Below are 16,685 nucleotides of genomic sequence, written 5' to 3'. Positions count from 1 at the left end.
CCCTCAGTCCTGGGTGCACTGACCAGCAGATTGGACAAACAGCTCACTTCAAAGCAGATGCAGTATTTTCCATATGGGCTCAGCAAGCTTTCTTGTTAGATCAGGTTTCACAGTTATCACCTGTAAGGGCAGGTTCCTAGGATCAAAGAGTGACCTTGGCCAAGGGACAACTATGACAAGATTGCAATTCCATTCTCATAAGATACTTATACTTCTTTTCTCTTTTCTTCTCTGTTCTTTTTTATTTAATTTTTATTCAAGGGCAATAGAGCCTACAAAATCATTCTTGCCTACCACACATCCTGAACTTGGCTCAGTTGGCCAGGGAAATAATTTGCCTTATATTCCTGGTGCTAATTAGCCATCCCTCTAGTTTCTATTTAGATTTCGATTTTGAAGACTTGCCCTCTCCATCTTGCAAGTGCAGACCACTGATTGAGGCAGTTTGAAAGCTAGTAAGCCAACCCCTAAGGTGCAGATTTACGTTAATTTACACTTACAATACAGCAGGCTCCACTATAATTCTAAATAAATATATTTAGTCACATGATCCAGTAGTACATAAATCCATATACTAAAAATATGCTGAAATATTTTTAATTAAATTACCCCCCCCAAATCGTAATAGAATTGAGAATGGGAGGTCCACAGTAGTAATGATGCCAAAAGAAAATCACGGCATTTAGGTAAAAGGGAAAGAACGAAACTGCTTTTGACATTATTTTCTCCCAGCTCTTAATAACTTGTCCTTAACTACCATTCTAGTTTTCCTAAAAACAAAAAACAAATTTGCTGCCTGTAACAGGAGTTACTTTCTTTTAGCATCTATTAAAATGCTGTTTATAAAAGTAATAATGATTTTTAACATTAACAGTTCTTTCACAGTAGAATTTAGTTAAAATGTAATTATTTTCCTTTCAGGGCTATAAGAAAAATATTCTTATTGCATCAGATATTAAAAAAAAAAGTTCTATTAACATAGGACATATTCCTAGCTGCACTTGGGGTCTGCCAGCATTTTCTTATTTAGATCACAGCAAGTTAGATCATTAACTTGTGTTCATTTCACTGGGCCATTGAAGAAGTATTCACCTTCTACATTCCAATTTTAATGCCTACTCTTTGTTCTTCATTTGTACATGCCGAGTTCCTCACCCAACTTCCACAAAGATTTATCTGTTTATGATTGTTTTCCAAGTTTTCCAAAGATTTCCTTTAGTGGTAGAGAAAAATATGCTATCCAGAGGCTTAACTTTTCTTTGAAGCCTTCTTTATCTAAAAATCCACATAAATTTTGTTTAAGTACACAATTTATCACTGTTAATTTTTATATAAATGCTAATATTGAAAACTATAGTCTCTTAAATCACATTAATCATGTAGCTTCCTAAAATTCTTCCAGTTTTTCTCTGGGTACCTAATCTAATTTAGAATCAGAAAGTTGGAGGATATAGCTAGAAACAAATTTAGGCATTACTGTGGAGAGTGAAAAATGTTTCATGAACCTACTTTTTTTTTTTTACCAGCAGCTTAAAGGGACCTTATAAAGGGAAAGCAAATGGAGTTACCAAGTTCATGAACTCCATTTTTCCTCATTTTGTTTCAGAGTGACTATCTCAGTAAGAAACCGAGGAACATTAGAAGTATTTGCTGAATCAGTACAGGCAGTAGTAATTCCACACGGAAGCAGCCAGTGCCCTTAAGGACCCTGGAGTTTTCTTTATTCCCCAAAAGCCAAACTGCAGGAATTTTCTACCAGGTTTATTCCTGGGAAACCTGGGAAGCCATGAAGACTGCTTCTGGATTCAATACCAACTGAAAAAAAATGGCAGCCATTTAATGCGGCCATTGCCCTTTGAGATAAATTGTCCTCCTGGAAGCCAAAATGAGAAATAGCTGCTCAAGGAAGGACTTCAGAAGCTGCAGAAGACAAAGTAATATCAGTTGTCCTCGTGGTGAAAACTGGGTGACTAGAGATCAGGGGCAGGAAGGAGACTTTCTTTTCTGGTTCTCCTTATTTCCTTGCACTGTTTGTAGCATATCCATGCAAAATACTTTTTAGAAAATACATTTGTAATAATTTTAACAAACAATTTAAAGACATCAGAAAGGAAGCAGCAGGTGGCTTTTAGTCTCATTTATCATCACTGTAACCTAGGGTGGAGGGGATCTCACCAGACAGCTCCAGAGAAGCTCAAAGTCACAGGATACTAGCTTCTGTGCCTGACGCTGCTTCAAAGTTGAGAATCCGCACAGTTAGGCCTTGAAACAAGAGAGCACGTATACAAATGTGAAGGATAGGTTAGGATAAACCCACATATTGCATTTTATTCCATCTATAAAAAGGCACAGCATAGAATATATATGTATTTACTCATTTGTGCATAAGCAATTTTTTGAGACTAAGATGCCTAAGACCTGCAGGGACCCATGTTATAGTCATTGCACTGGATTGCATCTAATAAGTGGAAAACAAGTCAACTATAATTTGCTTTTAAATTTACTTATAGTTGTTACAGGACTATTCAAATTAATGAAAAGAACACTCAAGACAAAATAAATGAATCTAAACAAAATCTTTCTATTATGATATACCAATCAGAGGTAAGAGTTTGTTCAGATTATAGAGGAAAGAAATGTGCCATGACTATTCCCACAAAGAGCCCTCTCTACTCCCCTGGCTTCTGCCCCTTCCATCCAAAGCCCCCACAGATCAAGACAGCAGTGCATTGGTGTGAAAAGTTTCTAGTGAAATGAACCCCTGAAGGTTGCTCTCCAGACTTGTGATCACCATCTTTTGATTCAAAGTCATCAGGACTCATTGACTATAGTCACTGCGGGGGCTGAACAGTAAAGAAATACGTACTGAGTACAAAGCCCTATATTGGGTCCTATGTCAGGAAGTCTATTAAAACAGCTGGAATATTGAGAAATGGAGTGTGATACTCTGTTTTTCCAAACTCTGCTTCAGAAAAACCTTTAACATGCTGAGAGTGATTATCTCTCCTTGGTCAATCCGGAATGTTTAGAGGGAAGGGCAATGCTCATTATTCACTTTTTATTTCACAGCCATTTAAGCCCATTTCTGTGAAGGAGCAGAGGCATTGGCTAAATGACTTCTAATTAAAAATATAGGGAAGTTTAAAGTGACTTCATAAAGATGTCAAGGCTATATAGTGCATTAGTAAATCACCATAATTCCCCAGATCTAAGCCAATAAGCATAGATCTATTTCTTCTTGAATTTTTATGTGAGGACACCAGTCCCTGTCCACTTCCAGAGTCTATTTGAACACAATTTCAGTTCTTTTCTTCTCTCCAAATAACATCTGTACAGTGATGTATGTTCTTTCTCACCAGGGGAAAAGCAAATCCCTTCTTGCATATAAATACATGTAAGAATCTGACTACTTCAACAACCCTTACGTCTACAGCCTCACTGCAGGCAAACTTTTTTTCTCCCTTCCTCCAAGCTGTTTCTTTCCTTTTGTTCCCTTTGTGGTTAACATTGACCTATTGCATAGAACCAAATCTTTTACCTTCTGACTCACCCTCTCCCTTGAAAAGCCTGGAGGAAAGTCACGAAGCATCATTAAGCACTGAGTTAAAACTCTCAATAGGGGGAAAAAAGGGTTTCATTATAATCAAGTAAGTAAATTCATTTTCCCTCCATTCTCTATGTGCTGTCTCTAAGACAGCACAAACACCTGTGCTGTCTTAGATTATTCATTAGACTCAGTGGCGTGTGTGTTCATCCCAGTTACTTATTTTGACCATGAGGTGAGAATGAATACCACTTATGCCTTGTTTGGATAACTTGCTGCCTTTAAACTCACTGTTCAGATACACCCACCCCCAGCTTCAATCTCTGGTCTATACTCCCCCCTCCTTAACTATTTTTTTAAAGAGCTGTTAGTTGTTTCTTCATTGGATCCAGCTTAAGCATTCTTAGATATGAGTCCTATGGCCCCAGTCTTCAAACTTAAATATGCACATGAATAACCTAGGTATTTTATTAAAATTTAGATGCTCTTCCAGCAGGCCTGGAATGAGACCCCAAAATTTTCATTCCTGAGAAGTTTCCAAGTGATGTCAATGCTGCCAATCCGAGATCACACACTGCTTTAAAATGTTCTAATGTAACCCTTTCTAAGGTTTGGGGGTTTCAAAAGGGCTCTGGAGAATAAATTATACTTCCTACTTAAGTATCATGTCTGCCAAATAGCCAGATCAGTCCATCAGGGAATATTTGTTTCATACCTACTTCAAAGTCCTTAGTAAAATATGTTCATCTTAGCTTAGTAGGAATTTTCGAAAGCCTTCGCCACTTCGAAACTTGAAAGCCTTCTGTTGAAGTCTTTCAAAGGCTGTCAGCAGCCTATCAAAGTAGTTAACATTCTTCTCATTTCTCCTGATCTCCTCATCACCAAGCTGTATTAATACCAGATTTATAAATCAGTTCTATGCGGGATCAAAGAAGTTTTTGCATGTCTTGGGAGGTATTTATTCATTCACTCCACAAATATTTACTGAGTGCCTACTATGTCCCAGGCACGGTTCCATGTACTACTTACTGATGAACACAGAACACAGATAAGCAAAGCTCCTATAGTTATGAAGGTCACGCTCTATAGGATCAGGAGATGGACAATAAAATGTACAAATGCAAATAATCTCAGATAGTGATAAGTAAATGGTTAGAATAAAAAACATAATAAGATAGTGTTTGGGAAGTATCACTGTGGAACAGATGATTTGGGAAAGCACTTCCTTCGTGATACCATTGGAGTTGAGATGTAAATGATGAGAAGGAGCCAACCAGGGAGAGCTGAATGAAGGGCATTTTAATAATCTACTTTCCACAATTTTCTCTGTAGACTGTGTTCCTCCAAACAATGGTAGTGTGTGCAATATTGCATGGGTTTCCTGAGTGTGTCTGAAAAGGCCAATTTGCAAATCCAATCGATATTCACTTATGTATTCTCTTGCCTACATTTTTAACTTTTTACAAGAAAAATTGATGTAAGACTGCTTGGGTGAGGTATGACTTAAAGATAAAGGGTAGAATGTATGTAGGTACAGATTTTCATAATCCATGAACAAGCTATACACAGAACATCTAAGCACAGCATACATTCCTGGAAGGGAGGAAAAACTTCTTGATAAATACTTATTGAGCACATGTTACATAAAAAAATGTGCTTTTCTTAATAAGCAAAATGTATATATAGAGAGACAAATATGAAATAGATCATGTCACCAAAAAGCTTATAAAAAACTACAAAGTAAAATAGAAAAAGTGAGAAGTTAGAAATACAAAGTGATGAGAATTATCAGGCTGAAGAAAGAGTGATTAATTTCTGTTGGAGAATCTACACATTTTCCAGTGAAAAGTTAGTATTTGACCTAAGTCTTAAAATATAAATAGGAGCACCATATCAATAAAGATTATTAAAGGCCATGGAACTAGATGAGATCATTAGAGAAAACTGAAGGGAAGGAAAAAGGCCCAAGCATTGAGCACGCTGTACAACGGTGTTAATGGCCTTGAAGATGAGGAAGCACAATGCATGGATATCAACCATGTCGAATGCTGCAGAGATTTAGTAGGATGAACAGTGAAAACTGACTTTGGATTTAGCATTTTGGAGTTATTTAGTGACCTCAAAATAGCTGTTCCAGTGGAGAGTAGAAGGGAATGATTTATTAAAATGGATTCGAGAGAAAAATATAAGGAGAAGAATTGAAAATCAGCACTACAGATTGGAGCTTCTCAAACTTGAATGTCATTATGAATCCCAGAGATCATGCTAAAATATAATTCCTGATTCGACAGGTCCAGAGTGGAATCTGAGAGCTCATGTTTCTACCGAGCTGCCAGGTGATACTGATGTCGCTGGTGGATCACAGCTTGAGTAGCAAAAGAAGAGGATCTTTTCTATAAAAGGGAGCAATGAAATGGGGTGCATGAGCAAAGTAACTGAAGGAGACATGGGGTCAAGGGAACTAGTTTTAAGAATTCTCATGATCATAGCAAGTGTGCTTGAATGTCAATGGGAATGATCCAGAGTTGAGAGGGAAAAAAAAAACTGAAGATGGAGAAAAATGGAGACAAGTGATGAGTGAAGGGGAAGCCCTCAGACAGTTCAGTGATATTACCAAGAAAAAATGTTAAGTACCTGGGTATAGATGCAGGGTGGGGGTTGGGGTGAAGAGGTCCCCTTGCCCAATTGTTTTTATTTCCCAGTGGGATAAGACACTTAGCCAATAGGACTAGGGAAAAGATGTTAGAGGTTTGAGGAAAAAGAGGATGGTGTGAAATAGTCATGAGTAGGAGAAATAGGTAGAGTATAGAGGATTTTTAAGGCAAGAAACCGTATTATATAATACTATAACAGTGGCTATCTGCCATTATACACATGTTCAAACCATAGAATGTATAACGCCAAGAGTGAACTCTAATGTAAACTATGGGCCTTGAGTGATAATGATGCTTTGGTGTAGGCTTGTTGATTTTAATAAATACCCCACTCTGGAGGTAGGGGGTACACAGGAAATCCCCGTACCTTAGCTCAGTTTTGCTGTGGACCTAAAACTGCTCCACACTATTGTATAAGTCAATAAATCATTGTGAGAAAGTATATTGATTAGGGAAGTTTTTCTCAACCCTTTAGGACCAATGACCCCTTTCATAACATATATTTCTAACATTTTTGCTACTATTGTAAAAATAAACTAATAATCATTTAACCTACCTACACACATGTTTAAGTCAGTATAATGCCCTCACTATAATATAAAGAAATAAATGAAAAAATAATTCATAATAAAATAATATGTGTTTCCATAGGTAAATGCTCAAGCCTGAATATTGGGAGATCAAAAACATCTCTACGAAAATACTTCATGACCTCTAGGGGGCGATACTGCCCTTGATGAGAATCATTGGGACGAAAATGGCCAGGGACTCCTTTGTTTGAGAAAGTGTAAGCCACTCGGTGTCATTAGAAATCATTAAAGTGGCAACATCGAAAGAATATTAAATGTAGAATTTACTTTCTCAGATCACAGCAGCTTTGGGGAAACAGTCCCTGATCTTCTGGATCCAGTCACAGCCTTCTATCAGGGGCTCTTATAACACCGACACTCACCCTTCCCTATTCTAGTGGCTGCATTTTGACACTTACAGAGCATGACTGTTTAGTTATCTGTATTCAAATATTTGATATTTTGTCAGTCATAAAGTTTTGCTCTAATTTTAATTTTTAATAAGAAATAAAACATTCATTTTAAGTAGGTTAAATATTATCAATCTGATTTTGGGAGGTGCTCCTTAAATGTTGCTGTGGGGAACCAGTGAGCTTCTGCATTCACCCGAGTTCCAGCCTGGCGCCTTCAGCCTGCAAATTCCAGGAGGCCTGGGTACAGGGCCCAGAAGAGTGGCCTGTCTGGGGCAGAGAGTCTGTATAGAGTGAGTTGAAGTGTATGTTTAGCTTTGGCTTTGTAAGCTTTTAAAGAAAAATGTTGTCTGGTAACACTGAAATAAATTGTCAGAAAAACAATTCTTAAAAACGGACTATGATGTTACTGGTAAATGAATTACTGTGACTAAAATTCCAGCAATCCAAAAAATCACTCTCTGTGTCCATTTCAGAAAGCAGCTCGCTTTTATTTCACGGTTTCAATGGTTCTGTAGATCGTTTGGGAGAAATTCAATTTCCTTTGATTTGGGTTTACATGAGAACAGATGAGTCCCTAACTTTTGGTTTGCTTCTCCAGGACTGTGGGGAGGAAAACTCAAACTAAGTGGGAGCAGAATAATTGATGTAAGAGGAGGGATGTAAAATGTAAACTTACATTTTCTAAAGATGTTGTCTCCAGTTTCCAGACAGTCACGCTAACACAAACCCGGTCACCCAACTGAATCCATAGTGGGGACAGGGATTACAAATTCATTTCTGGATGACTCCCACGTTGGCTCAAAGGGTATGTGAGTGATAACAACAGGGTGTGATCTGGGGGGGGGGGGCACTGCATGAAAGCATTAAATGAAAGAAATGATCTTGGGCTTCAATTATGTCTCCCCCTTCTCTCTCTATATATAAACTAGATACACATATAACATAAATCATATATATAAATGATACAGATCATATATAAATGATGACTATATGTGTATATAGGTATGCATATGAGTACATAGTAGTCACGAATATAGTCGTATATATGACTACATATGTGTGTATATATAATACTGTTGCCATCATCAGAAAGACAGAGATAGAGAGACATACCTGCATTGAGGAAAGGGACTTTCAAACACTAATGGTACCGCCATTTAAAGCCTTGAAAGGAATGCTATACCCAGGATTCTTTGGCTTACTGAAACTCAAAACATTAACATTTTTATCACACACACAGGCACACATGGACGGTACAAACCCGCTCTGTGCAGTAGTTCCTAGAGACCACAGCAACGCACCACAGTAAGCAGGACAGGTGACTTCCTACAATGTCTGCCTTCAGAAACTCACACACAAATAGTATGTTCTAGGACAAGGCGCTAAGGAGGCTTGATCTGACTCCGACTTCAGATGGTTGAAGACTTAATATGTCCCCAGGGGAGATCAAGGAATAATACATTTAGAAAAGTAAGTATTTCCTCCCTAGGAAATTATCTTTTATTTTCCAATCCCGCCACTGGCATTTATTCTAAAACAGACAAAAAAATGTGGAGAATACTGCTCCCAGATTATGTATGTGAACTGCAGGCAAGAGTCCAGTCAACGTAGGTGTTTAAACATTGATCTGGTTTTTGTTTTAATGGTGTATGTACTTATATGAACTATTAAACTTTACTAGACAACAACCAACGGTGAGCGCTGAGTGACCGCTGCTTTCAAAGCTGGTTGTGTTACTTTTCGGGGATGTGAGCAGTCACATTAATATCCAAAAAAGAAAAAGCCTGAATAGTTTTTCTTCATCTGGGCTCGCGTGCGGAGGGAAATGGGATTTGGGGGAGAGTAAGAGAAACCCCAGGGAAAGGGGTGGTCTGCCTTCCAGGAACCTCTGCTTCCGAGGCAGTAAAAACTGCTTCCTTCACTTGACTTTCACTTCATGGGTCTGTGTAACGACTTAAAATTGATTACACCTACGTTCATTTTGTTCAGTAGACATTTACTGAGCACCTGGGTCTTGCTAACGCTAGGCGGCTGCGATCCTAACATATTTGTCCTCGTGGCGGAGACCCGGTGACGGCAGGGGCGTTGCCTCTGCGCTCAGACCCCCTCAGGGCAAGGTGACCACGCAGGGGAATGTGCTGGACACCCACCCCCAACCCCAGCCTGGAGCAGGGCCACGCCCGCCACGACTCCCAGGGCGGCTGGATCCCTTGCCTTTAGAGATTGGTAGAGACGTGCCTCGGAATTCACATCTAATCCTGGCCAAGTTGAAAGGTAGGTGCAGCCGGATTAGAATACGTCCATCAAAAGGAGGGTGGGTCTACCTGGATGAATGTTAAGCAGGAATGATTTTAAATACAGTTGGGGGCGAGCATCGTTCAGAGTGACTTCGTCGTTTTCCTTCGAGAAGGAGGTGGAATAGGAAATCGAGTGGCTCGTGGTATCAAGGGGTAAGTCTGGCCTCCTGGAGCTCTTTGTTCAGCTATGCGGGAAGGCCAGATTGAGTTCACAGGTTAGGAGGTGTTCGGGACCTCGGATATCAAGTAAAAGGTTTTGAAAACCACGGATCAGAAGGGCTTATCGCCCCAGAACCAGGTGGGGAGTGGCCTTGGCCGGCAAACTTCTAGGGTGCAGACTGCGTTGACCTGAGCGGTCTTGAGCCACCATGGTCAAACTTTTAAAACAGATAAAGGAGGAGAATTCATACTCTTTCAAGACAGCAGATGCCTCGTTGACATTTCTTTTAAGTTGCATGTTCTATTTTGTTTTAATAATCATATAAATACAAGGAATGGGACATGTGGCTAGGTCTGTTCAATATTAAAATGCTGACATGATTTGTTATAAAGAGAGTAGACCTCTCTTCTCTATAGAATAGAGTACACCTCTATTCTATTATCTCGGCAGTGGGGCCACCATCCCCTTGGTTCCTCTGGCAAAGCAGCCGGGGACCCCTCGTTCTCGATTTGTCTCCCTTCTCCTGGATTCAGTCCACCGGCCAGCTGATGGTGATGGAGGGGGGAGTCTGTCTCCATTTCCTCTGCCCCTCTGGCCCCCGACTCATTTCTTACCTTACTAAGTAGCCCAAGAGGATTTATTTATTTATTTACTTATTGTCTATTTGTGTTTTTTTTTTTTAATTTTGAGAATATTTTACTTAAAGCTGGGGACAGTGAAACAAGGCCTTACGGTAGAAAATGCAACAAGAGGGAGCTCAGGCAAGGCTGCTGTTGGCTCACGGAGCAGTCAGAGAAGAGGGGGCCCTGGAGACGGGGGCAGGGGGCTAGCCTGGTTGCAGCAGGTCTCATGGGGACCCTCCGAGCTTTGGAGATGCACGTGTGAGAGGGAAGGAAGGCTGCACGTCTTCCCTGGAGGAAGAGTGGCCTAAGAGATTTTTTTTTCCTTTTTTTTTTTTTTTTCTTTCAGGTTTCCCTCAGGCAACCTCTTCCCGAAACGGCAGCCCTAACTAATCTTCTCATCTCTAATCTAAACCGGAGCTCGTTTTAGTTGTTCTTGTTTGTTTGAAAGGAGCCCTGTAATCCGTTCGGAAAGTGGAGAGAATGGCTCCCCTCGCCTCTGAGATCCAGACCATTCCGTCTTCCCGGGGAGCCTTGCGCTCTAGCCCGCGGGTCCCTAGGTCCCTCCTGGTGCGGCCCGGAGGGAGCGTTCTCCCACTTCTTCCTACGGCTAACACTTCTCTTGTTTTTCAGGTCTCAGCCTTGAAACTCCCTCCAGTGGAGGCCTTTGAAGACTTTCTGAAGGTGTCATATTTTTAAAATATTTTATTTATTTATTTTTAGAGAGAGGGGAAAAGGAAGGAAAAAGGGAGGGAGAGAAATATGCTGTGCGATAGACACTGTGATGGGTTGCCTCTCTTACACCCCCCACTGGGGACCTGGCCCGCAATCCAGGCACGTGTCCTGACTGGGAATCCAACAGTGACCTTTGTGTTCGCGCAGGTAGGCTCAATCCACTGGGCCACACCAGCCAGGAGCCCCTCATATTCCAATCGGTTTCATTTCATAGCATTTTTCTCAATCTGAAACAATTCTGTTATTGACCCATTACAAACAGAGTCTTGTTTACACTTATGTAAACATGCCTCACATATATGTCTCACATGAATAAAAGCCAGAAAAAACAGTGACGGGTCTAGGGTAGATGGGTAGAGCAATGTTTGGTACTGTTTCTAAATGACTGAGTAGATGCACCCTTGTAACTATGTCTATTACAGTTTGAGAAATATAAAATTAGGTTAATCTCATGCCATTAACAACTAGATGTTCTTTAATTGAATTTTCTAGGGAGATATTGGTTCATAAAATCATCGGTTTCAGAGGTAAAATTCTATAACACATCATCTGTGTATTGTATTCTGTGTTCACCACCCCCAGCAGAGTCTCCTACCATCTCCATTTATCCCCTCCTCCCTATTTCCTACCTCCTCCCGTCCACCCCCACCCTTTCCCTCCGGTAATCACCATACTTTTGCCTGTCTGTGAGGTGTTTTGTTTTGTTTTTGCTAATCCCTCCTTTTTCACTCAGTCTCCTATCCCCCTCCCCTCTAAATATCCAGGGTTGTTTTTTTTCTTTGTACCATATTTACCTAATACATTTTCCTTGTAGTTAACTCCACTATCAGAGAATGTACTTATCATATAAACAGGAATTTTTCCATTATAAATTACCTTTTCAATTTTATACATCATCCTCACAAGCTCAAGAATCTAGCTGAGAAAGGTAGGACTTACCTGTGAACTTTGGTAAATTCATCAAGAAAATAACTTCTCCTTCAACCCTATTCCCATAGGTGATGTCCTTCTAGATAATAATACCTTAGCATCATTGATAGCCAACATTTGGAAACATCTACATTGTCTGTCTAAAGTCCCAGGTAACTTTCTAATAAATTAATTTTATAAGATTGCTATATCAGATATCAGCAGTATGATGACTGATGCATATCCATCAATTCATTTCCTTAGACGAACGTACTAAGTGATTGAGACGGAAGAGGACCTTGCTTCATAGATTGACAGCTGGTAGGTAAACAGACCTAAACTAATCAGTACCCGGGGACTTTAATCAGTGTAAAATAAGGGTCTAGGGGAACATTTAGCTGGGGGACCTAATTGAGCCTGAGAGTCGAGGGAGGCTTGCCTGAGGAAGTGATGTTTAAGCAGAGCTCTGAAGTATGACTGGGAAGTCAGCGTGGAGGTGTCTGTGTGTGTGTGAAAGAGAGATTGCGTGCTGGTATGGGAAGGGGGAGTAAGGATGGGTAGCATTTTTCCTGAGAAGGAAGAACATGGCACTTTATTGGAGACAGAGTTCATTATTAACTGAAAATGAAATAGAGCTGGAGATGGCAAGAGATAATGTGGAGAGAAAAACCGAAATCGAGTTAGAGTTATTTTAAACAGACTAATTGGGGGAGGGGGATTTTGTGTTCTGTCCTACTCAACTTAGACCAATTTCTAGTGATTTTACTCCAAAAGTGCTATGTTCATTAATACAAAATGTTTTGAAAGTTGTTTTTATCTATGAGAACAAAGTTTTATTAGACAACAAATATTCCCAGACATAGTCTCCCTGGTTTATTTCACCTTTTTAAATGACAAAATAAATATGAACACGTGTAAGGTTACATATTATTCATGTATATATGTGTATGTGTATATATACACATTATATATTATGTATATACATTGTATATAAACAGCTTGAAAATATTTTTAAATATCTGCATTTAAAAATACCACCTCCATGTCAGAGGGGCACTAGATTCATTGGGATGATCACTTTGGAAGTTATATAAATGTCGAATCACAGCATTTTACACCTGTGACTAATATAATATTATATATCAGCCATTATTGAAAAATTTTTTTAAAGAATAAAAATTCCACCTCAAAATAATAATGGCATTTGCTTTTGGTGAAAAAAATACATGGAACAAAAACAAAACATGCCTTTTCATCGCTAGAGAAGTATTTCAAATTCCTTCTTAATATTTGTATATCCATTATGTTTAAGAAGAAATTTAAAATGTTTCCCTTGGCAATTTGTATACATAATACACTTATATATAATGTATTTATAAAACAGTTCTATATTATACTTTTCATATGATATATGAGCATGTAGATAGATGTATATGATGATATTTAAAACTCTCCCCTTAGCATTTGAAAAAATGCTTTGTGGGTTTTTTTTTTTTTAGACTTTATTTATCTTTAGAGGGGAAGGGAAGGAGAGAGGGAGAGAAATATCAATGTATGGTTGCCTCTCATGAGTCCCCTGCTGGGAACTGGCCTGCAACCCAGGCATGTGCCCTGACTGGGAATCAAACCTCAATCCTCTGGTTCACAGGCCCACGCTCAATCCACTGAGCTACACGAGCCAGAAAAAATGCTTTGTTTTTATTCTACGTGGGTTTTTTTCCCCCCCAAAGTAAATGGCATAATCCTTTCAGGTGGTATTTTTTTTCTTAATTTATTGATTTCAGAAAGAGAGAAAAGCATTGATTTGTTGTCCCAATTATTCATGCATTCAGTAGCTGCTTCCTGTATATGCCCTGGCCTGAGATCAACCCCGAAACCTCGGCAGATGAGGACAAAGCTCTAACCAACTGAGCCACTTGACCAGGGCCTCTGGGGGTAGTTTAATTTTATTTTTATTTGTTAACCCACAAAATCCATTGTTATGGATAATGAACATATCTAGAATCTTCCACTGGACCTTGAGATGGTATTTTAAATGTAGCAACTTAATATATCTCATTACTTTTATATATTCCCCCTTTCTAAAAAGCATTTAATTTTTGTTCGTACAGCAGGGTGTGAGGACAATAAAATTAAAAGATTTTATAAGGCACACAATTGTCACATGAAGCAAAAAGCGGTAAATTTTATAATGTTGCTTCTACATTTTAAACAAGTAACAGAAAACTATTCAGTCTCAAAGTGCTCAGTCTCAATTTGACATGCGCACAGAAGAGGGAAATACACGTGCTCTATGTCTTTTTCGCTCGATCCCCATCTTCTGGAACAGAGGCAGGTAAGCTACAGCCCAGGGCCAAATGCAGCCTCTGCCAGCTGATTCATGCAGCACAGTCGGGCTCATCATCCTTGGTTTATTATTACCTACGGCTGCTTCTGCACCGCAGTGGTGGAGGTGAATAGCTGCACCACACAGCCCAGGGCCCACAGAGCTTAAATCTGACCTTCACAGAAAGAAATTTGCCACCCTTGGTCTAGAAGAGTGGATGGCATATAGCAGGATCCCACTCACACTTGCAGAACAGATACAAAGCTAAGAAAATAACACTGGGACAAGTAAACGTTCAGCATTTGCTCTGTGCCATGAACTGTGCCAAACACTTGATAAGTATCATTCAGTTTGAATTTTGCAACAGTGTTATATAAGAAAATAGACATATCTTGTTCCCTTACCTCCTTCAAGTTTTTTGTCAACTGCCACTTCTTTGAATACCTATTCAAAAATTGTGGACTCCTGCTTTTCTACCAGCTCCTTTGCTTATGCCATAGCACTTTACCTTATACCAGATGACATGAATACTTATTTTGTATGCCTATGAGAATGTATACTCCATGAGTATGTTTGTGTGTTTACTTACTGATATGGCTCAACCCATGAGCAGCCTAGATAGAGCACAGCTAGCATATAGTGAGTACCCCATAAACAGTAAATGTTGGGTGATCAATATGGGGGTGCCCAGGTAAGATCTGGCTATGACCCATGCCTTTATCAGAGCTCATTCTCTTACTCTCTCATGGAGTTTGTCCAAGAACATGTAAGTGGCCTGGCTCAGTAGCTCAGTTGGTTAGAATGTTGTCCCGATTTGTCAAGGTTGTGGATTTAGTCTATGTCCAGGGCACATGAAAGAAGAAAATAATGACTGTGTCTGACAATGGCTCTAATGTTGGGGTATATTTTACCTCAGGGTTACTGTCTCAAAGCAGGTGCTTGCTGAAGATTTACCCAGATCACTACTACCTGGAAGTGGTTATTATATCCTGGTACAGACCTTCAAGGAGGAAGCAGCAGGACGATATGGAGCATCAGCTGAACACAGATGGACCAAATACAGATGGACCAAGAAGCCTAGCCCTCAGTGGGGAGGAGCCAAGTCCAGCCCAGCAGGCACCTCCCAATGCCATGCAGGCCTCTCGGAATGAAGATGGGGACCCCAAGACCAGCTCTCAGGCTGCTGAAGAACCCTCCTCTGATTGTTACATAGAGTGTGTTATAAGAGGTGAGTTTACTGAACGCATCAAGGAAGAGGACATAATTCTTAAGTCCTTCAAGTACCGGAAAAGGGGATCAGAGCAAGCACTTTCTGAACAGGTTCCTACGACAAGCTCAGTTCCTGAGTGTTCCTTGCCATGCACGACACAAGGAGCAAAACAAGAATTTTCTCAACAGATTGTTGGAGAGAAATCATCTGTTGAATATGCTGAGCCCATGACAGGCAAGAAGCCTCCTCCTGAAGCAACACCCAGTGCTAACAACGTGTGTGAAACTAACAGAGATCTTCAACAGCTTGTGGAATTTGCTAGAACTAATGCAAGAGAAATTGAGGAAAATGCTCCAGAAAAAATCGTTTGTCCTTATCGTGAATGCGCGAAGCCGCTGAAGACCAGAGATGCCCTGAGAAAGCATGTCCTCCTGGTCCACGGTCCCCGAAACCACGTGTGTGCAGAATGCGGGAAAGCGTTTGCCGAGAAGTCAAAACTAAAGAGACATTTCATGGTGCACACGGGAGAGAGGCCTTTCCAGTGCACTTTTAAAGGGTGCGGGAAACGCTTTTCCCTGGCCTACAATTTGCGCACACACGTGCGCGTCCACACTGGAGAGAAGAGTTTCGTGTGCGCCTTCGAAGGCTGTCAGAAGTGCTTTGCGCAGTCAAGTAACCTGAAAAGTCACCTCTTAACTCACAGCAAGCCAAAAATGAGTGATGAGGAAGAAGATAGAAAGTAATCTTTAAACAGGATAAGCATTTTAACCAAAGAGTGATTAGGGGAAAATATGCCTTGTTGATTATTGTTTTCAGGAGAGATTTTTAGAATCAATGTTGCAACTCTGTAAGGTGTATATATTTTTTAACGTAACTAAGTTTTCCTATACTTTGAGATAGCATTTTAAGAGCACTGTTTAAAAAAAAAAAACAACTGTGTGCAGAATAATGTGCTTCCAACAAGAAGATTGATAATGAACTTTCTTCTAAAGCATGATTCTTAATATATGGTGAATTAGATTATTGGATAAGGGGCTTATTTCACATATTATAAAAATGAAATTAACTGATTTTTCAAGTTTGTCATTTCTAATTGTTTCACTTTTGCCTTTTAGGAATATACTTCACGCTGCATATGATAATCCTATAGAATGAAAAGTTCACAATAGATTGTCAATAAGTGCATGAGTAGTTAAGCTTCAGTAAAAGTTAAATATAATTTGTAATCATTTTCTTTTTTTTAATTAT

The 16,685-nt window shown here is 39.7% G+C and overlaps 1 protein-coding gene across 1 annotated transcript; it reads left to right on the top strand.

Annotated features, from left to right (window-relative positions):
• The first annotated feature begins 15,094 nt into the window (after window positions 1–15,094).
• ZFP42 (ZFP42 zinc finger protein) lies at window positions 15,095–16,180 on the top strand. Its single transcript, XM_037128905.2, has one exon. The coding sequence runs from the start codon at window positions 15,095–15,097 to the stop codon at window positions 16,178–16,180; it is 1,086 nt and encodes a 361-aa protein (XP_036984800.2).
• The last annotated feature ends 505 nt before the right edge of the window (window positions 16,181–16,685 follow it).

Source organism: Artibeus jamaicensis, unplaced genomic scaffold (assembly GCF_021234435.1).
Source record: "Artibeus jamaicensis isolate MK-2021 breed Jamaican fruit bat unplaced genomic scaffold, CSHL_Jam_final scaffold_833, whole genome shotgun sequence".
In the NCBI taxonomy this organism is placed as follows: Eukaryota; Metazoa; Chordata; class Mammalia; order Chiroptera; family Phyllostomidae; genus Artibeus; species Artibeus jamaicensis.
The sequence above is the reverse complement of the archived record's forward strand: the minus strand, read 5'-3'. Positions and strand labels throughout refer to the sequence as shown.

Excerpts from the sequence above, each read along its gene's own strand:
- ZFP42 (XM_037128905.2), top strand. The coding sequence starts at position 15,095 with ATGACTGTGTCTGACAATGGCTCTAATGTTGGGGTATATTTTACCTCA.